The 17,040-nt window shown below is 51.4% G+C and overlaps 1 protein-coding gene across 2 annotated transcripts in view; it reads left to right on the forward strand.

Annotated features, from left to right (window-relative positions):
* The window catches only part of LOC109438858 (rho guanine nucleotide exchange factor 4), a 105,362-nt gene that overhangs the window by 83,438 nt on the left and 4,884 nt on the right, over positions 1–17,040 (forward strand). Inside the window, exons 2-7 of one of the 2 annotated variants that reach the window (XM_019719011.3) lie at positions 1,904–2,043; positions 13,274–13,453; positions 14,507–14,674; positions 14,747–14,926; positions 16,252–16,484; positions 16,789–16,918. In XM_019719011.3, the coding sequence (XP_019574570.3) occupies positions 1,904–2,043; positions 13,274–13,453; positions 14,507–14,674; positions 14,747–14,926; positions 16,252–16,484; positions 16,789–16,918 (1,031 nt within the window). Of the gene's footprint in view, positions 1–1,903; positions 2,044–8,978; positions 9,119–13,273; positions 13,454–14,506; positions 14,675–14,746; positions 14,927–16,251; positions 16,485–16,788; positions 16,919–17,040 lie in introns of those variants that run through there. The other variant, XM_074325080.2, reaches the window with a different exon arrangement.

Raw genomic sequence — 17,040 nt, forward strand, 5'->3', positions numbered from 1 at the left:
GGTAGTAAAGTAGTATCACTTCCTGTCAGATGCAAGGTGGGGTCAGTAATGTGTCTGTTGGGGTCAGTAATGTGTTGAGTGAGATGTGTGTAAGAGTTCTCTCTTTTAGCCTCCCAAATCCACTTTAAATAAGGTTTCTGTTTATTAATTTTCACAGTGGGAATATTCATACAGAAGTCTAAATTGGTAGAATAGCTTTGGGAAACAGTTTGGTGTCCCTGGGACCCCGGGATGCCACACCTAGGTGTCTATACCCTACAGTGTGACTTCACACCAGGGATTTTGATTTCATGAAAGAGGACAAAAATCTTAAATATTACAATGATTTATGGCCCTCCAGGAGCTACGAAACATAAAAAATACACAGCATATTTGTGGTATTAAAATTGCATCAGGAGGATTAGGAAAACAATGTATAAGAGGCTCTTTAGGGGGCAATAATGAAAAAGATGTTGCAAAACACTGTCTGAGAGAAGCTCTGAGGTCTGTGCCCAGGAGGTGTGTAGTTAGGTCTGGAGCATCACCATTCATACCAGCCATAAGACAAGAAACAGCCCACTGTTCTCCAGCAGTACCATGGATATGGAAAATTTGAAATATTTATAAAATGAGAGACTGTACATCAGAGAGAATGAATCAATCACAGCACATGAGAAGCTGAATTAAAAAAACCAGTCAGAGAAGAAAAGCTACTGGATGGTTCCATTTATATAGGTCAAACCATGAAAAACTCAACAGAAGTAAATGCTGAAACAAAGACAAACACAGGTATGATTTATAAAAAGTTACAAATTTTGGATGTTTCTCTAAAGGAGATAGAAAGGAATAGGATTAGAGTGGAGTAAGCAGAAGGTTGAATTCTAAGGTTCTGGTATTTTTTTAAGCAGGATGATAAGTACCAGGGGTGTTTATTTTATTAATTTTCAAACTATATTTGCATGTACGAGGTCAGACAATTAAGTTCGCATACTCATCCTAGAAAAAGTGCTACATAGCTCATTGCTGAATATCACTCAAAGTACTCCCCTTGGGAAGCTATGCACCGATGCCAGTGCCTAGTCCACCCTTCAAAGCCATTTTGGAACTCTTTTTCTGGAATGGCCATCAGAACAGTCCTCGTATTACCCTTGATGTCCTGAATGTCATCAAAATGTCTTTCTTTCAATATTTCCTTTATCTTCAGGTAAAGAAAGAAGTCATTGGAGGCCAGATCAGGTGAGTAGAGAGGGTGTTCCAATATAGTTATTTGTTTACTGGCTCCCTCACAGACAGTGCCGTGTGAGGTGGTGTGCCTTGTTGTAATGCAAGAGCCATGAATTGTTGGCAAAAAGTTCAGGTCGTCTAACTTTTTCACGCAGCCTTTTCAGCACTTCCAAGTAGTAAACTTGGTTAACTGTCCAATTGGTACAAATTCGTAATGAGTAATCCCTCTGATATCAAAAAAGGTTAGCAACATCATTGCAACAAGTTTGTGAACTTAATTGTCTGACCTCGTATATACTGTATATTTCTTTGGATATACTGTATATATTTCATAATAAATTGTTAACATTTTTCTTAAGGGCCTTAAACTATACCTGGCACATTGATAAATGGTTTTGAGTTGAATTCACCTGGTGGGGACTCTGAGAGTCCTGCTATGGCAGATATTTGTGTTTCCTGATTTACAAAGTTGGTGGGGACTGAACACTAGGTGATTAAAATGATTGGTGTGAAAGTTAACCAGTGTACTCTTTCAACCAGACCACGTTTTTACAGGAAGAATGTTTCAGGTCTTCTCCGTCATCTAGTTTCAGGTCTTCTCCGTCATCTCAAAGAAGGAGTGTTAATCCTGGAAAGGTTTCTGTCCTTTTCTGTGTGTCCCCCTTAACTCCTCTTTACCAGCTCATCTCTCTTCTTCCAGCCATCCCTGATGGAGCTCTGGACATGACCATCTGTGCTGAGGAGACAGGGAGTGAGGAGGACCTGTATGAGGACGTGCACAGCTCCAGCCACCACTACAGCCACTCTGGAGGGGGTGGAGAGCAGCTGGCCATCAATGAGGTAGGGTCAGGGCTGTGTTGGTGAAGGGAGGGCCTGGCCATCAAGGCAACTCCAGTATACTCATGCAGGCCGAGGTGTCCACAGTCTCTGTGTTCTTAGCAGGTGACAATGGCACTGGTGTGCACACAGCAGTTTAGCTGTGGCACTCACTTTAGGATACAGCGTTTACCAGAAGAGCTTGTCCAAATACAGAACTCCCGTGTGCCCTCATAGGGCGTTCAGGGGACCCAGAGTAATGGACACAACATCCAGGACCTATGATATAAGAGTACTGGTCTGTTCTACCAAGTAGCTTCTGTAAAGCCATCCTGGATGTAGAAAGCTCTGCTTGGTAGAGGGAGGCCACTGACCCTCCAACAAGTTGTCTGAGCAGGACTGGGGGCAAAGCAAGTGAAAACTGATTCTTTCCTATTGAGTCCAACAGATCAAAAGTACTTCTGTTGCTTTGACAACTGTGTGCAAGTTACTTTTTTTTTCTTTTTTTTTTTCTGTTCTTACCTACACAGAAGAAATTAGAAATTAGTAAGAAACATCATCTAGGCAGAACTGGTCCCCATACCAAGTTCTCCTTCTGCATTCTCCATGGAGAGAAAAATTTTGAGACCTTGATTCTCCTCCATTTTCTCAGTTGTGCTCCTGTTTCTCCCCTCACCTTTTGTACTTAATTTGGAAGGAGCTGTTGGGCATAACATGGTAGTTCATTGACACAAGCACACATCCATAACACCACGTTCCCCTCCTGGTCAGGGTATGCTGTGAATTTCTCCTTCATTAAAACCATAATCTGACCATCTAGGACCTTGCAGCACCCAGAAGACTTCTTTTTTTTTCCTCAGAAGGGAATCACCTTACAGTTAGCCTTTAATATTCCTGTGAATGAATGGGCTGGTAGGTTTCTCAGAAACCCTTAAGGAATGTGGTGTCCTCATTATCTACTGTACAGATGAGCACAGACTGTCAATGGCCCATGAACTCTTCTTACAGGCCCAGTTCTGAATAACGATTTTTAAAAGTCGTTAAGTAATACTTTCTTCAAAATCCATGATGTGTAAGGAATAAACATCCAACTAATTTGATTTTTCCAATAAAGCCTTTTTTATGTGCTTCTCATAAGCTATTTTAAATGTATTTTAACCGTATTCTAAAATTTTGTCATCTTAAATACCATTCACAGATAAGGGTTTTGCTTTTCCTTAAAGGCTCTGGCTGCCCTCCCCAGTCTTGGGCCCCAGCCCTGGTGTGAGGCTGGGAGGCAGCAGGTGCAGGGGGGGACCCTGGCTTTGGAACCCCCAGACCTGAAGGGGAGCTCCTCCCTGCCAGAGACCAGTGGGGAGCTGTGAGCAAGTCACCCTCTGAACACTGGTTCACTTACTATAAAATAGGATAACCCCAGGGTTTCATGAGGACTGACTGAAATAATGAATGTAAGCACATGATGGACTCTCAATAAATCTCCAATGATGGAGTAATGACAAAGAATGGACACTAACATAAAGCTTTTGGGGACTCTGAAGAGGTGTGGGCTCATTTGATTGACCATCAGTTCTGCATTGTTAGAGTTCTTGTGTCTGCTTTGTATACTTGTGTCTCCTACCTGGTGGTGAAATTCTTCTGGTCTATCACCTCTTGCTGTTGGTTGCCTATGGGGCTCTGGACAAGTTGTTCATTCTAAGATGCTTTGCACAAGGAAAGCCAAGAGCAGGACTGCTCTAAAAGCACAAATGGACTCTGGAAGAGGGCACCTTTATGAGGGAAATGTAGGTAATTTAGATTATGAATTATATGGCACTATTTTGGCTTGCTTAGAGAATTTATTTCCTGTTTGGTTCAAAAGTCTTTCTGGCATTTGCCATCACTGAGTAGACAGAGTGGTGACACTGTGTTGTATGTTCAGAGTGCTCAGTGCTTTCCAGGGTACCTGTGTTCCCTGGATGCTCGGGTGCCTCTGGGGCAAGGACACATAACATCGCAGAGAAGGACTGCCCAGTGAGGCTAAGGAGCCCCTCCAGGGAGACAGCAAGCTAATACATGCAGACGCTGGGCTCCTGACTTGGCCGCACCTTCCAGGCTGCTCTCTCACATGAGACCCACCAGCACTTCTAGATACTCAAGAAAGCCCAAGAAATTCTGCCCTAAAGGGGGCCGCCCAGCATGAAAGATAGGGCCTGGGTTTGGAGGCTGACCTCCCTGGGTCTGACCTGCATTCTTCCACTGGCTAATGTAGAACATGTGGCAAGTCATTCCCTTCCCAGGGCCTCCGTTTTCTCACTGTGGGTGGATGTGGCACTTGAGCCCCACTGGCAGATGTAGGAAGGTCACTGTGTGTGGCTGTTTGGGGTACTTTGGGTACTGTTACAATTCATAGTCAGCATTAAATAGAAACTCCAAAGAAACATAAAGGGTGATTCTCCATTGACAGGCCTTCCAAGAGCAGTGATGTCCCACTGTGTACTCCCTGACCCCTCTGCCACTCACTGCTGTCTCACACGAATGGCAAGATTTGCTAGGAGTCAATCTGAGTTTTATACTTGGAGATTATGGAAACAACAGATGTCAGACAACAGTCCATACTATATAATATTTGGCTTGCTCTACGATCATATATTCACTTGTAATTGTTTAAGAACATAGGAGTGTTGTGTTCTAAATTGTGACATATTCTTGTTTGTATTGACCTCAGAAGGGGAGACCTCTACTCAATTTGTAAGCAGGAGGGAACCCAAAACATGTGGCCTGAAGAGCAGCAGACACGGGAGAAGAGCAAGGCAATTTTGTGGGTACCTGGGAGTTAGTGTATGTGCCCACACACGTGTGCACATGAAGGTTATGGGGTGTTGTGTGTACGTGTATGTTGTTGAACGCTTAGTATGTGATGGGTAGTATCCCAAGCCCTTGCACACAGCTGTGCGGAAGATCAGGGCTGTTGGGGATGTGGGGCGGGCAATGTGTGTCCATGTGGGCCCCTGTCCTTGGCTGTATATGCCCTGATGAAGGGGAGAAGGGGGCACAATACCTTGTTCATTCTTTACTCCCTGCGCCTAACGTAGGCCTTGCATCTCATGACTGTCCAATCCCTGCAGCATGAGTTAACTGCAGTGCCCAGAAGTGTCCCTTTCTTCTTTCAGCATTGTCTGAAAGCATTGCCTTTTCCAGATGCCCATGACCTGGGCCTATCTGCCCAGTTCCTCGTCCTCCTCCCACCTTTGCCCTGCCTCCAAGGCACCTGGTCTGGGCTGGGCCACCATCCCTATGTCAGGCCTGAGGGCATCCTTAGCCCAAGGACGTGTCTTTGGAAGACATTGTTCCCTTTTCATTTCCACTCAGCCCCCCATCCTAAGTTGTGAGATGGGACCAGAGGAAAGAAGGGTATGTTTCCTGGCCAGCAGGCCTGGGGTCTCCTAATACCCACCTCATTGCCCTGCGGACGGCAGCGTCTTCCCCACGGATAAGCACAGCTGTGTTAAAGGAGGGCACGTGTATGGAGCTGTCTACTCCTTGCATGGCTCTGAAGGTCTTGCTGTGTCCAAGTCCCCTCCAAGTACCTGTGCATAGAGCTTTTTCGATGTCCCTGATCCAGGAGGGTAATGGGGGATTGGGAGCAGCTCCTGAATCATTCTGCCAAGAAGAGATGAAGCTAGAACTACAGGGCAGATAGACATGAAATTTGTCCTCTAACCTGGAGCTTAAAGCATAGAAGGAGCTCTACCAATATCAGGCCAGCATAGCAGGTGGAGGGCAGGGCTGCCCAGCCCACCAGGCCACAGGGCCACCTGCTGTCCTCAGGCTCCCAGCTGCTCCATGGAACACCTGGAGGACACAGGCCAGACACAGGCCTGCTCATGACCGCCACTCTGTGCAGTCATCTGACCTTTGCTTTCAAGCTTTTTTGGCTTTGTTTTTGGTCATGAAATACACACTAAAAGGCTATTGCCACTGTCTTCCCTGTGATACCCCCCGTAGATCACCAGAATTTGAAGGCCAGGGACAGGGTGGAGGCCACCTCTCAGTCCTTAGGCCTGGCCCCAGTTCAGAAGTTCTTCTGCCACGTTAAACCCTCCCCAGGCTGTTCAGCTGCACAGGGGACAGAGGACTATCCCAGAACTGGGCCATGGCCGAAGCCCTAAAATATACCCCTGGAGCCAGCACAGCAGCAGGCAGGATGCAGCAGACCCACGTGCTCAGCACTGCGCTAACCGGCAGGTCCCAGAACTGCCCTGCCCAGGGACCTGAGCATGCATAGGCCTCTGTGCCTTCCTTCCTGGCTGTCTGAGCTCTCTGGAACCACAGGGACGCCAAGAAACATTAGATCCAAGTCCACACCCCACTAAAGGACTTGTCACACAGTCTTACAGAGAAGTGCTGGGATTTGGGGTGACTGGGAACTGCCTTCTGTTCCTTCCGAAAGCTTAATGGGCCTACTTTTCAGAAGAACTAGACAGTAACAGAAGGAAGAATATTTCCCCCGAACCAGACGGAACTTTCAGGTCTGAGTGGGGAGACAGCCTTTCTGGACACATTCCCAGCCCTCCTCTGCCACACACACAGGTATCCACACACACATACATCACACATCCACTTGGGGTCTTCAGCAGGATGGTGATACCCACAGGTGCACTCATCTGTACTCACTCACTGCATGCAGTGCTGGCACACACACGGAAATGTGAACATACAGAGATAATGTCACCTAGTGTGAAGACCCACCCTCTGTATACAATCCATGGCACCTCCTGCCCCAGGAGACGCAGTGCTGAGCATGGAGCCTTGAAATCCTTTCCCATTTCTGATCTACCAGAGGATCATGGTGACTGTGACAGAGCTCTCCATTGTGGATGGAATGAGAGACACCTACACATGACCTTTGAACCCTACAGGGTTAAGGTTGCGGGCTCTGTCAGTGAGGCAGTAGAAACCCTGTTTTAAAGCTGTTGAATCATGAACAGAAGAATGAAATGCTGTCCTTATCATATAGGAAAATCAACTCAAAATGAATTAAAAATTTAGGCATAAGACCTGAAACCAAAAACTTACTAGAAGAAAATGGGGAAAGCTTCTTGACATTGGTCTAGGCAGTGATTTTTTTTGGATATGATACAACAAGCACAGGCAACAAAAGCAAAAATAGACAAGTGGGATTGCATCAAACTAAAACACCTCTGCACAGCAAAGGAAACAAAAGAATGAAAAGGCAACCTGTGGAATCGAAGAATGTATTTGCAAACCACATATCTAAAAAATGGTTATATCCAAAATATGTAAGTAACTCATACAACTCAATAGCAAAAAATCCAATCTAAAAATGGGCAAAAAGACCTAAATAGACATTTCTCAAAAGAAGACATACAAATGGCTAAAAAGTACATGAAAAGATGCTCACCATCATGAATCATCAGGGAAATGTAAATCAAAACCATAATGAGGTCACCTCACACCTGTTAGAATGGCTATCATCAAAAAGATAAAAGAGAAGGATGTGCACTGTTGGAATGTAAATTGGTGTAGCTGCTGTGGAAAACAGTATGGAGATTCCTCAAAAAATTAAAACCAGAACTACCATGTGATCCCACAATCCCACTGCTGGGTATTTATTTGCCCAAAGGAAGTGAAATCAGGATGTTAAAGAGCTGTCTGCACCCCCGTGTTCATTACAGCATTACTAACAACAGCCAAGATACAGAAACAACATAGATGGATAAAGAAAAAGTGGTACATGTGTACAATGGGATATTATTCAGCCTTAAACAGAAAAGGAAAGATGGAACTCCTGCCCATTTACTACAACACGGATGGAGCTGGAGGACATTATGCTAAGCAAAATAAGCCAGATTTATAAAGACCAATACTGTATGTCCTCACTTATATGTGGAATCTAATAGTCAAACTCAGAAGCGGAGAGTAGAATGCTGGTTGCCAGGGACTGGAGGAGGGGGAAATGGGAAGATGATGGTCAGAGTGTACAAAGTTACGTGCGATGAGTAAGTTCTGGAGATTTAATGTACAGACAGCATGGTGACTATAGTTAACAGTACTGTATTGTACACTTGAAATTTTCTAAGAGGATAGATGTTAAGTATTGTCATCACACACCTAAAACGATAACTATGTGAGGTGATGGATATGATAATTAGCTTGATTATGAGTATTTCACAATGTGTACATATATCAAAATATCAAGCTGTACACTTTAAATATATACAATTTTTATTTGTCAATTATACCTCAATAAAATTGGGGGTAGAGAGTAGTTAACAGCTAAAGAAGCCAGCTGCTTTCCTACAGGAACAAAATCTGCTCTAATATGCAAGGTCAGTAAGGAGAGACCCAGAATCAGGTTCTTCCTTGAGTGCCTCAGCGTGGATCAGCCTCGGTCTGTCCAGAGTTCAAATCCTGGCTCCACCATCCCTGTAGTCCTGTGTGATTTTATGACGGCACAGATTCCCTGGTCTTTCAGAGCTGCATTTACTCGTCTGTGAAGTGGGGGCCAAGAGCAGTTCTTGGTGTTAGGAATCAGAACCCCTGGCCCATTCCCACGGCTCGGTATGCAAGGTTCCACGACACACCGAGAGCACCGGTGGTCATCTGTGCACTAGGCCGTCCAGGGGCAAGCACCGCCGAGTCGGCGGCGCGGAGGTTCCCTGAGCCGTTCCACCAAGGCGCCAAGGGCAGAGCGCCTAGCTCGCTTGAACCCCGGTGACCCGCCCGGCTCGCCCCGCCTCGGTGCTGGGCTGCGGACTGGGAGCCTTGGCGCGCACGTGCGGGATGCGCGGGAGAAGCCGGCCGGGAGAGCCGCGGCTCCGCCCCTCCGGGCGCTGCCGGCCCTGCTCGCGCCCCTGAGCCGCGCGATCTCCGGGCGCGAAGCTGAGGTGGCGCGCTATGGCCAGGGTCCCGCCGGCCCGGCGCCGCCCCGCGGCCCCCGGGAGCGCCCTGCGCGCCGTGTTGCGCTGCAACCTGCCCCCCGGCGCCCAGCGCGTGGTGGTCTTCGTTGTGCTGGCGCTCCTCGTCCTCATCAACGTCGTGCTAGTCTTCCTGCTGGCCTTCCGCTGACCGCCCAGCCTGGTGCTGCGAGCTCCTCTCGGTGAGTGGCGCAATCCTCCGCGCCGGGGGTCTTTCCTTCCAGCCCCGCCCAGCGGTGTCCGCCCGCTCCCAGTGCAGTGACCCGAGGTGAAGCGGTGGCCCGCGCGCCCCATACCGACGCCGACCTGGGGAGGTATCCCCTTCCCGCCTGGGGGTGCTGTCGTGCGGCGACTCGGGGCACGGTGACACATGTGCCAGCAGATCCCTCCGTGTGTGTGTGTGTGTGTGTGTGTGTGTGTGTGTGTGTGAGAGAGAGAGAGAGAGAGAGAGAGAGAGAGAGAGAGAGAGAGAGAGAGAGAGAGAGAGAGAGACTAAAATGGCGCATCTCTGTGGGTGACTGGAGATGCGGATGCAGCTGTGGCCTTGCCTCTGCGGTTGTCTGGAAACTGCTCATGTGATCGCGCTGTGAGCAGAACTGGACTTGCATTTCTGTGTGGGTTTCAGAGATGTGTGTGGAAGATGAGCAGGCTCCTCAGCAAATCAGCTGCCTTTCCCATTTTGTGTCTTGGGTGTCTCAGTTACAGACAGAGCCCGCCTTGCAGGTGGCACTTTGAGCAGCCCCCAACCCTGGCTGCACAAGGGCCTGGGGAGCCCAGTTCGCAGACTGTCCGTTGGAATTCTCCACCAGCTCTCCTGTGTGAGAGATGAGGTGGAGCAGGGTGGGAAGGGTGGTGGTGGTCATCAGGGGGCACTTGGAGGCAGAGCTGGTTTTCCCAGGCCTGTCAAGTTTTCAGGGGCACAGAAGGGGTTGCTGCACCTTGCCCCTGGTTTGTCTTGAACTTGCTCTTCCACTAGGACAGTCTCCCACCTGCCCCCACATAAACACCCGAGACCTCAGAGCCAGTTTCTGCTCCCCACTGCCTGGCCGAGTGAACCATAACCCTCGCCCCTTGGCCTGTGGGGAGTGAGTCTTGGCTTCTGTGTCGCTGCACCTTGGACAGAGCGGCCTTGAACGACCCCTGCCCAGAACCCCCCCCCCCCCAAGTGTGCACCCTGCCAGCATCTGGGCTGTTCTGAAGGTAGAATGTGTCTGTGGCCTGTGGAGCTGCATTGTCCTGGTGATATCACAATAAAAAGTTAAAGTCATTGCTGTAACTCATCAGTGCCTCCCATGTGGATCTGTCCGAGAGCTTTGTGACCTAGCTGGAGCATTGTTACTGTGGGCATCGATGAGGACCGAGGCACAGGGACATCAGGGGAGTCGTTCACGGCTGTGTGCCTATCAAGTGCGTCTTGGCACTGGCATGGTGCTGGGACAAGGAAGTGACAAAGGCAACCAACCCTGCCCCCCCGCCCCCCCCCCCCACGGCTTCCTGGTGACTGGGCAGGACAGCTATGGGAGGTCTGTCCATAAAGGTGTAGGGAACCTTAGTCCCTTTGGGAATCCCTGCCTCTGTCCCACATCTGTGCCCTTCCCTGCAGCTATGTAGGAAACCACCTGCAAGGGCTGGCAGAATAAAGCAGGGGGAGGAGGCACTGGTCCATACAAGAGGGGCTTTAGCTCAGGGCTCATTTGAGGGAAGTTGGGACAGGGGGAGATAGATGCCTGTCCTGGTTAATACCAGGTGGGAACAACCTGGGAAGGGAAACAGTGCACAGCCGGGCAGTGTGGGGTGTATCAGCATTCTTCCTCCTGCCTGGGCTCCAGCAATGAGGGCAGCCTCCATGCCATCCTAGAGACCTGTGTGTGCAGCTGGTGTGAACTGAAGGTGGACAGAATCCACAACCTGTTCTCAGGAGATCAAAGTGTAGCATCCAGTAGAGGGCTGGAGGTTGCATGTCAGGGGCTTTTCCAGGATCAAAACCACAAAGCTTAAACATGAAGTTTTGTTCCCTTCTGGAGCCAAACCTCAGCTTACCCGAGAAGCTCCAAGAGTGAACCTTTCCATTGTCTCAGTAACTCATCACTAAAAACATACAAGTCATCCTGATGCATACACATACTCACCTGAGGTCACATGCGCCCTCTGTCCTGAGCCTCATGCTAACCCCGTGATCACATGTACCTCACGCTCACTTGTGGCCACATGTGCCCTGTATCCTGATGCTGAAGTCACTTGTGCTTATACACCCTCTGTGCTGAGGCTCACATGCACCCATGGTCACTGCCCCTGAAGGCATTCTCATTGGCTCACCCAGGCCACCTTTGAGTCCTCTGCTTTTTTCTTGTCCTCAAATCAGAGCCCCCACGGTGTGGTGTGGTGGCCTGCTTGTGTGCAGTGTGCACTACTGAGCTGCCCCACTGGTGTCTGCTACCTACATGCAGCAGCCCGGCTCCTCTCCTGTCACCTCGCTGAATCCTTTTGTCTTACCCTGTCCGTATTGCAGCAAGGAGCTCATGATCCTGGGGTCAGGCCTATCTGCAGAAGAGAACATGCCGATAGTAGGTCTTTTTAGCTGGGTGAGCAGTGGCCCCTCGAGGAGACTTGCAGCCCTAGGAATAGCCCAGTGCTCTGTACCCGGGGTCTCTGGGTAGACATCAGGACTCGGCAGCTCCTGAGCTATGCTGCATATGAGAATAGGTGTACATACCAGGCTGTGGATTGTCCTGAAAAGTGTTTTGATCAGGGTTTGGAGCAGATTTTACCCCCAGAATACATGAAGAACTGGTAGTTTCTGAACGGGCCTGCTGAGGCCCTGTCTGGAGGAAAGGCTCAGTCTGATAGGCTCCTGTGTCCAGGTGGCCCACCCACCCCTCACCCTCCGCATTCAAGGCACAGTGGACACCTGTTAGACAGTGACTGGAACTTACTCAGGTGGAGACCCAACCAGTCCCGCTCAGCCCTGCTTGTACCCAGTTTTGATGTGAGGGTGAGCATGCACACTGCCTGGGAGACCCAGGGAGGCCCCACTGGGCCTGAAGCCAAGTAGGGAGCAGGCCAAGCAACTCAGTGCAGAGACCCTGTCAGGTGATGCCTGAGGCCCCGAGTGCTTAAAGAGCCAGCCCGTGGCTGTGACAATCAGAGCCACACTTGGTCCCAGCAGAGAGGGGCATGGACCTCACCTCCCATGCAGTCCTTAGCCCACCCCTCGCCCCCATCTTGCCCTAAGTCCTCCCCAGAGTCATTCGTCATTCGAAGAGCAGAAACTGAGCCCACATTCCAGGAAAGCAGGTGTCAGTCCAGTGGTAAATGGAGCTGGAAGCGTGAGGACTGCCTGCGAGGGTTCAGTCTCTCTGCCTCTCAGAGAGGTAATGTGAGGTGCCTGTATGCCTTCTGGACCTCCTGATGTGAGGTCCACAGCCATGCAGGGCGATGGATCCATGCCAGTTAATTTCAGCAGCGAGAAATTAAAGGCTGTCAGCCGGGTATAAAGTGGTTGACTTGGTAGCCAAGTGCACAAGAGCAGCCCTGAGGTATCTATTACCAAAGTAGCAGCTGCGAGATGTACCTACCTCTCCTAGAACTAGGGAATCAAGGAAGGGGGATTGGAATAATTAGAACTTAGAATGCTGTGGGGTTGGGACCTAGAACTCTGAGGAGGGTTACTACCCAGCGGCTGATTCGGGGGAGGTGGGATGCTGTGGGACTGGTTCTGCAAGTGTTCAAAAAAATACTGCAAACTGGATCCAGCTACTGCAGTGGCTGGGCACCTCTGCACCTGGGTGAAGCAGCATTGTTCCTTGTCAGGGGACCACAAAGGTACTACAAGTCCACAAAAAGCCAGCAGGAAGGAAGGAGCAAGCTCCTTCTCTCCCAGCTTTGTGGTCCCCTCTAATGCCACATTAGGAGAATCTAAGAGGGAGTCCCTGGCACAGCACAAAGGCAGCTTGCAGTGCCTTAGTCCCAGTGTCGCAGAGCAGAGCAGAGACGATGGGTGGAGCTGAGAGGCAATAGATAGTTTAATCACTGGCCCGATGGGGATGGGAGTGAGCAAGATGCTTGACCCTCAAATTCCGTGGCTCACCAAGATCCTAATGGTTAAGTTCACTTCAGGCTTCATAAGCCCTGCCAGTCTAGACATGACCAGGGCATAGCCCTGTCTCCAAAAAGCAGTTGCCTCAGAGGAAGACTCCGTCTGCTCCTCTGTAACATGTTAGGATCCCCTCTTCCCAGGGCTGCTGAGGGGTGGGGGGCAGAGGCCGAGAGCCTGCCCCCCGAGGAGGGCCATGGCAGCCTTACTGCATTGACCTGCCTGTCCATGGCTCTTTCCACAGCTCATCAGCGATGGCAGTGTGGTGTGTGCTGAAGCACTCTGGGACCATGTCACCATGGATGACCAGGAATTGGGCTTCAAAGCTGGGGATGTCATCGAAGTAATGGATGCCACCAACAGAGAATGGTGGTGGGGCCGTGTCGCTGATGGCGAGGGCTGGTTTCCAGCCAGCTTCGTGCGGGTATGACACCGGCCTGAGGTTCTCCCAGGCCCCTGAAGAGCCAACTGGCTCTGCTCAGAAACAGGAGCCTGAGACTGCTCTGGGGCCCGAGGTGCCAGGCGTGGACCTCCCCCTTGCAGGCTGTTAGTTGGGTGGGTGGATGTCAGGAAGGCCCGCCCAGGGAGCTGTGGCAGCTTTCCTCCTCCTGCAGAGCCACCAACTCCCACCCCTGCTCCCACCGCTCCCTCCAGGGGGCCCTCAGTAGTCAGAGAGGAATGGGTCAGAAATGAAGGTGTGTGGATCTCCAGGGAACCTGCATGTCCAAACACCACTAACAACTTGCTTTACCAGGCGTTTATTAAGTGCCTTGCAGGGCGTTCACCTGCATCCTCTCAGTTACAACTTTCACAGCAGCCCTGGGAGCTGGGGACCTCACTTACACCTGAGGAAACTGAGCCTAGGACAAGTTAAGTCTTTATCCCAAGAGATCACAGGGAGGGGACCCAGCTCCTACCTAAGGAGGCCTTTGGTCTCCAAGGAAGAGTTCAGGTTCATACCACAAGGCCAGGCAGAGGGCAAGGCAGAGGGGAATGGGGGAGGGGGGGCTCGGGAGGGGGGCAGGCCCTGGAGTTTAGTTTGTTGCTTCTCCTGAGCAGACCCCCTAGATAATCTGCCTGCTCTGCACCCCAAGCCTTTCCTAGTTATGGGTCAGAAAGCTGGCAAAGCCACCACCCACTTTCCTCAGGGCCCCTAGAGAGCCCAGTGGAGTGGGCGCGGGTTAAGAAACTAGAGTAAGTATCCGCTCTGTTCCCAGCACTGCACCCAGCACTAGCAGAGTGTAAGCAGAGGAGGAGGTGCCCGGAGTCCTCAGAGGACAGGGTTGTGGGCGCAAATGAAACTGACAGCGGCAGGGGTCATCGAACCTGTTGTCCCCCTGTCCAGATGAGCATTGTTCGGGGGGAGGGCAGCTTCAGGGCCTGCCCAGGACCCTGTACGCCTTTTGGGCTCTCTGAGCCCCAGTTCCACGGCGCTGCCACAAGGATGCGGGGTGCTGACCCGCCACATCGCCTGCAGCTGCGGGTGAACCAGGACGAGCCCTCCAACAACGAGGCCGGGGATGGCGGGGCGGAGGACGGCGGGGCCGAGGCACAGAGCAGCAGGGACCGGATGCGCACCAATGTCATCAACGAGATCCTCAGCACCGAAAGGGACTACATCAAGCACCTGCGCGACGTCTGCGAGGTGAGGCCGGCCGCGCGGTGGGGGTTGGGGCGGGGTCCAGAGGGGATCTGACTGCCCCGCCCCTGTCCCCAGGGCTACATCAGGCAGTGTCACAGGCGCGCCGACATGTTCAGCGAGGAGCAGCTGCGCACCATCTTCGGGAACATCGAGGACATCTACCGGTGCCAGAAGGCCTTCGTGACGGCGCTGGAGCAGAAGTTCAACAGGGAGCGACCCCACCTGAGCGAGCTGGGCGCCTGCTTCCTGGAGCACGTGAGCCTGCCCACCGGGAACCTGCTCCTGGCCCTGCCCGCCCACCTCCGCCCGCTGGGTGTTCCTTTGCCCCCACAACCCACCACTGCCCCCAGGCCCCAGCCCACAAGATGGCTCGGAAGTCGCTCTGGCTAGGCACCCTGCTTCTCTTTTGCTAGACACTTCTAGGTCCTACCTCTCACCATTCAACACTGTTTTGGAAGGGTGTCTGCTTCTGTGGCGGACAAAGCAAGTCATAGAAGGCTCCTTGGAACAGGGTGCCTGGGCTCAGCCCCAGAAGGATCTCCTTGGGCCAGAATAGAGGGCGGAGGTAGGCTGGGCTGCCGGTCGAACTCCCTAGGGGCTGTTTGTTCATAGCTGATTCTGGGGTTCTTCACACAGTGAACAAGCTGAAATTTATGTGTAATTGACAGTGTACTTCCACCCCAGATGCAGGCTGACATTTAGCCAAGGTTCACGGGCCTGGTTTGGGTTAGAGGGACTCTGCCTGGCCTGGCCGGACAGGGAAGGCATCCTTTCCCTGTGACAGTTGTGGGGTTAAGCAGGATGCCAAGCCTGCCCATCAGAGACAATGTGTGCTCCTTCCCGGCTGCTGCCAGTGAGGGCTGGGAGCGCTCTGCTACCTCTCTTCAGTGGCAGGAGAACTGGGAAGGGAGGCCTTGGTCTGTCCACACACAGGAGTGGATGGTGGGTCTCAGCACTGAGTGAATGTGGGGTTGGAGTCGTTATTCAGCAGGCAGAGCTGTGACTGAGTGAACAACGGGAACAGGCACTTTATGGACATCGCCTAGTGCGACCATCACAGCAAGCCACCACCAGCCAGCAGCTGCTACCCTCCTTGCTCACCTAAGGTCACTAAATAGCAGACCTGGTAGACAAAGCTAAAAAAAAAAGGCCAGAACTTTGTGCAGAAGCAGGACACTGGGCAGAGGATGAAAATCCGGAAGCACAGCCATGGCCCCTGGCATCATTCTCTCTCTCTTCTCTCTTCTCTTCCCTCACTCTCCCATTTTTGGCCTTGATAGCCCTTCTTTATTAGAATTACTGATTTCATCCAAAAAATATGTTTTGACTGATACACAGTTAAAAATACTCGCCGAGGGCCCTGCTGAAGAAGCTGGTGGTGACGGGTTCGCATATTGCCAGTTTTCAGAGGTCTTTTACGTCCCTGGGTGTGATTCCCATAGCTTGTGCCAGAGCAGTAGGTGGACGGCTGAGCCCAGCTGCGGAAGGAAATGCAGAGGCTTCCACTCCCTCCCTCTGCACACAGGTAGGGTTGCCTGGGGGAGGAGACAGCCATCCTAACATCCAACTGTGCCCCCCAGCAAGCCAACTTCCAGATCTACTCGGAGTATTGCAACAACTACCCCAATGCCTGCATGGAGCTCTCCAGGCTCAGCAAGCTCAGCAAGTACCTGTACTTCTTCGAAGCATGCCGGCTGCTCCAGAAGATGATTGACATCTCCCTAGACGGCTTCCTGCTGACTCCCGTGCAGAAGATCTGCAAGTACCCTCTGCAGCTGGCTGAGCTGCTCAAGTACACGCACCCCCAACATAGGTAGGAGGCATGGCAGGGCCGGGGTGCCGCGGCCTGAGCCTCCTCATGCCTGGAGTCTGCCTGTTTGTTCAGTGCTCCTAGTGTAGTGCAGGCAGTGCGGCAACAGAGTAAAACCATCCCTGCTCTCGAGAGCTACCAGTGGGCTGAGGGCTATACGTTCTGCTCTGTGCCACCTTTATGGAGAAGATGGTGGTGTGCATTGAAAGGCCCAGGGCACAGCCCCAGAGCAAAGCAGCTGGGGGCAGGGTTGGGGGCAGGGGCTCCAGGAGGCTCCCAGCCCTTGTGCATCTCTGTTCTGCCCCAGGGATTTCAAGGATGTGGAAGCTGCCTTACATGCCATGAAGAATGTGGCCCGGCTCATCAACGAACGGAAACGGAGACTTGAGAACATTGACAAAATCGCTCAGTGGCAGAGCTCCATCGAGGACTGGGAGGTGAGAGAGCCCAACACCCCAGCTTGACGACTTGCTTTAAAATTATACTTGCCCCTGAAAATCCTAGGAGGGAGCTGGGGAAACGTGAGTTGGTGTTAGAAAAGCGGGTTCCCTGCATGGGT

The sequence above is a fragment of the Rhinolophus sinicus genome, chromosome 1 (genome assembly GCF_057876585.1).
Source record: "Rhinolophus sinicus isolate RSI-liver-muscle chromosome 1, RSI-T2T, whole genome shotgun sequence".
In the NCBI taxonomy this organism is placed as follows: domain Eukaryota; kingdom Metazoa; phylum Chordata; class Mammalia; order Chiroptera; family Rhinolophidae; genus Rhinolophus; species Rhinolophus sinicus.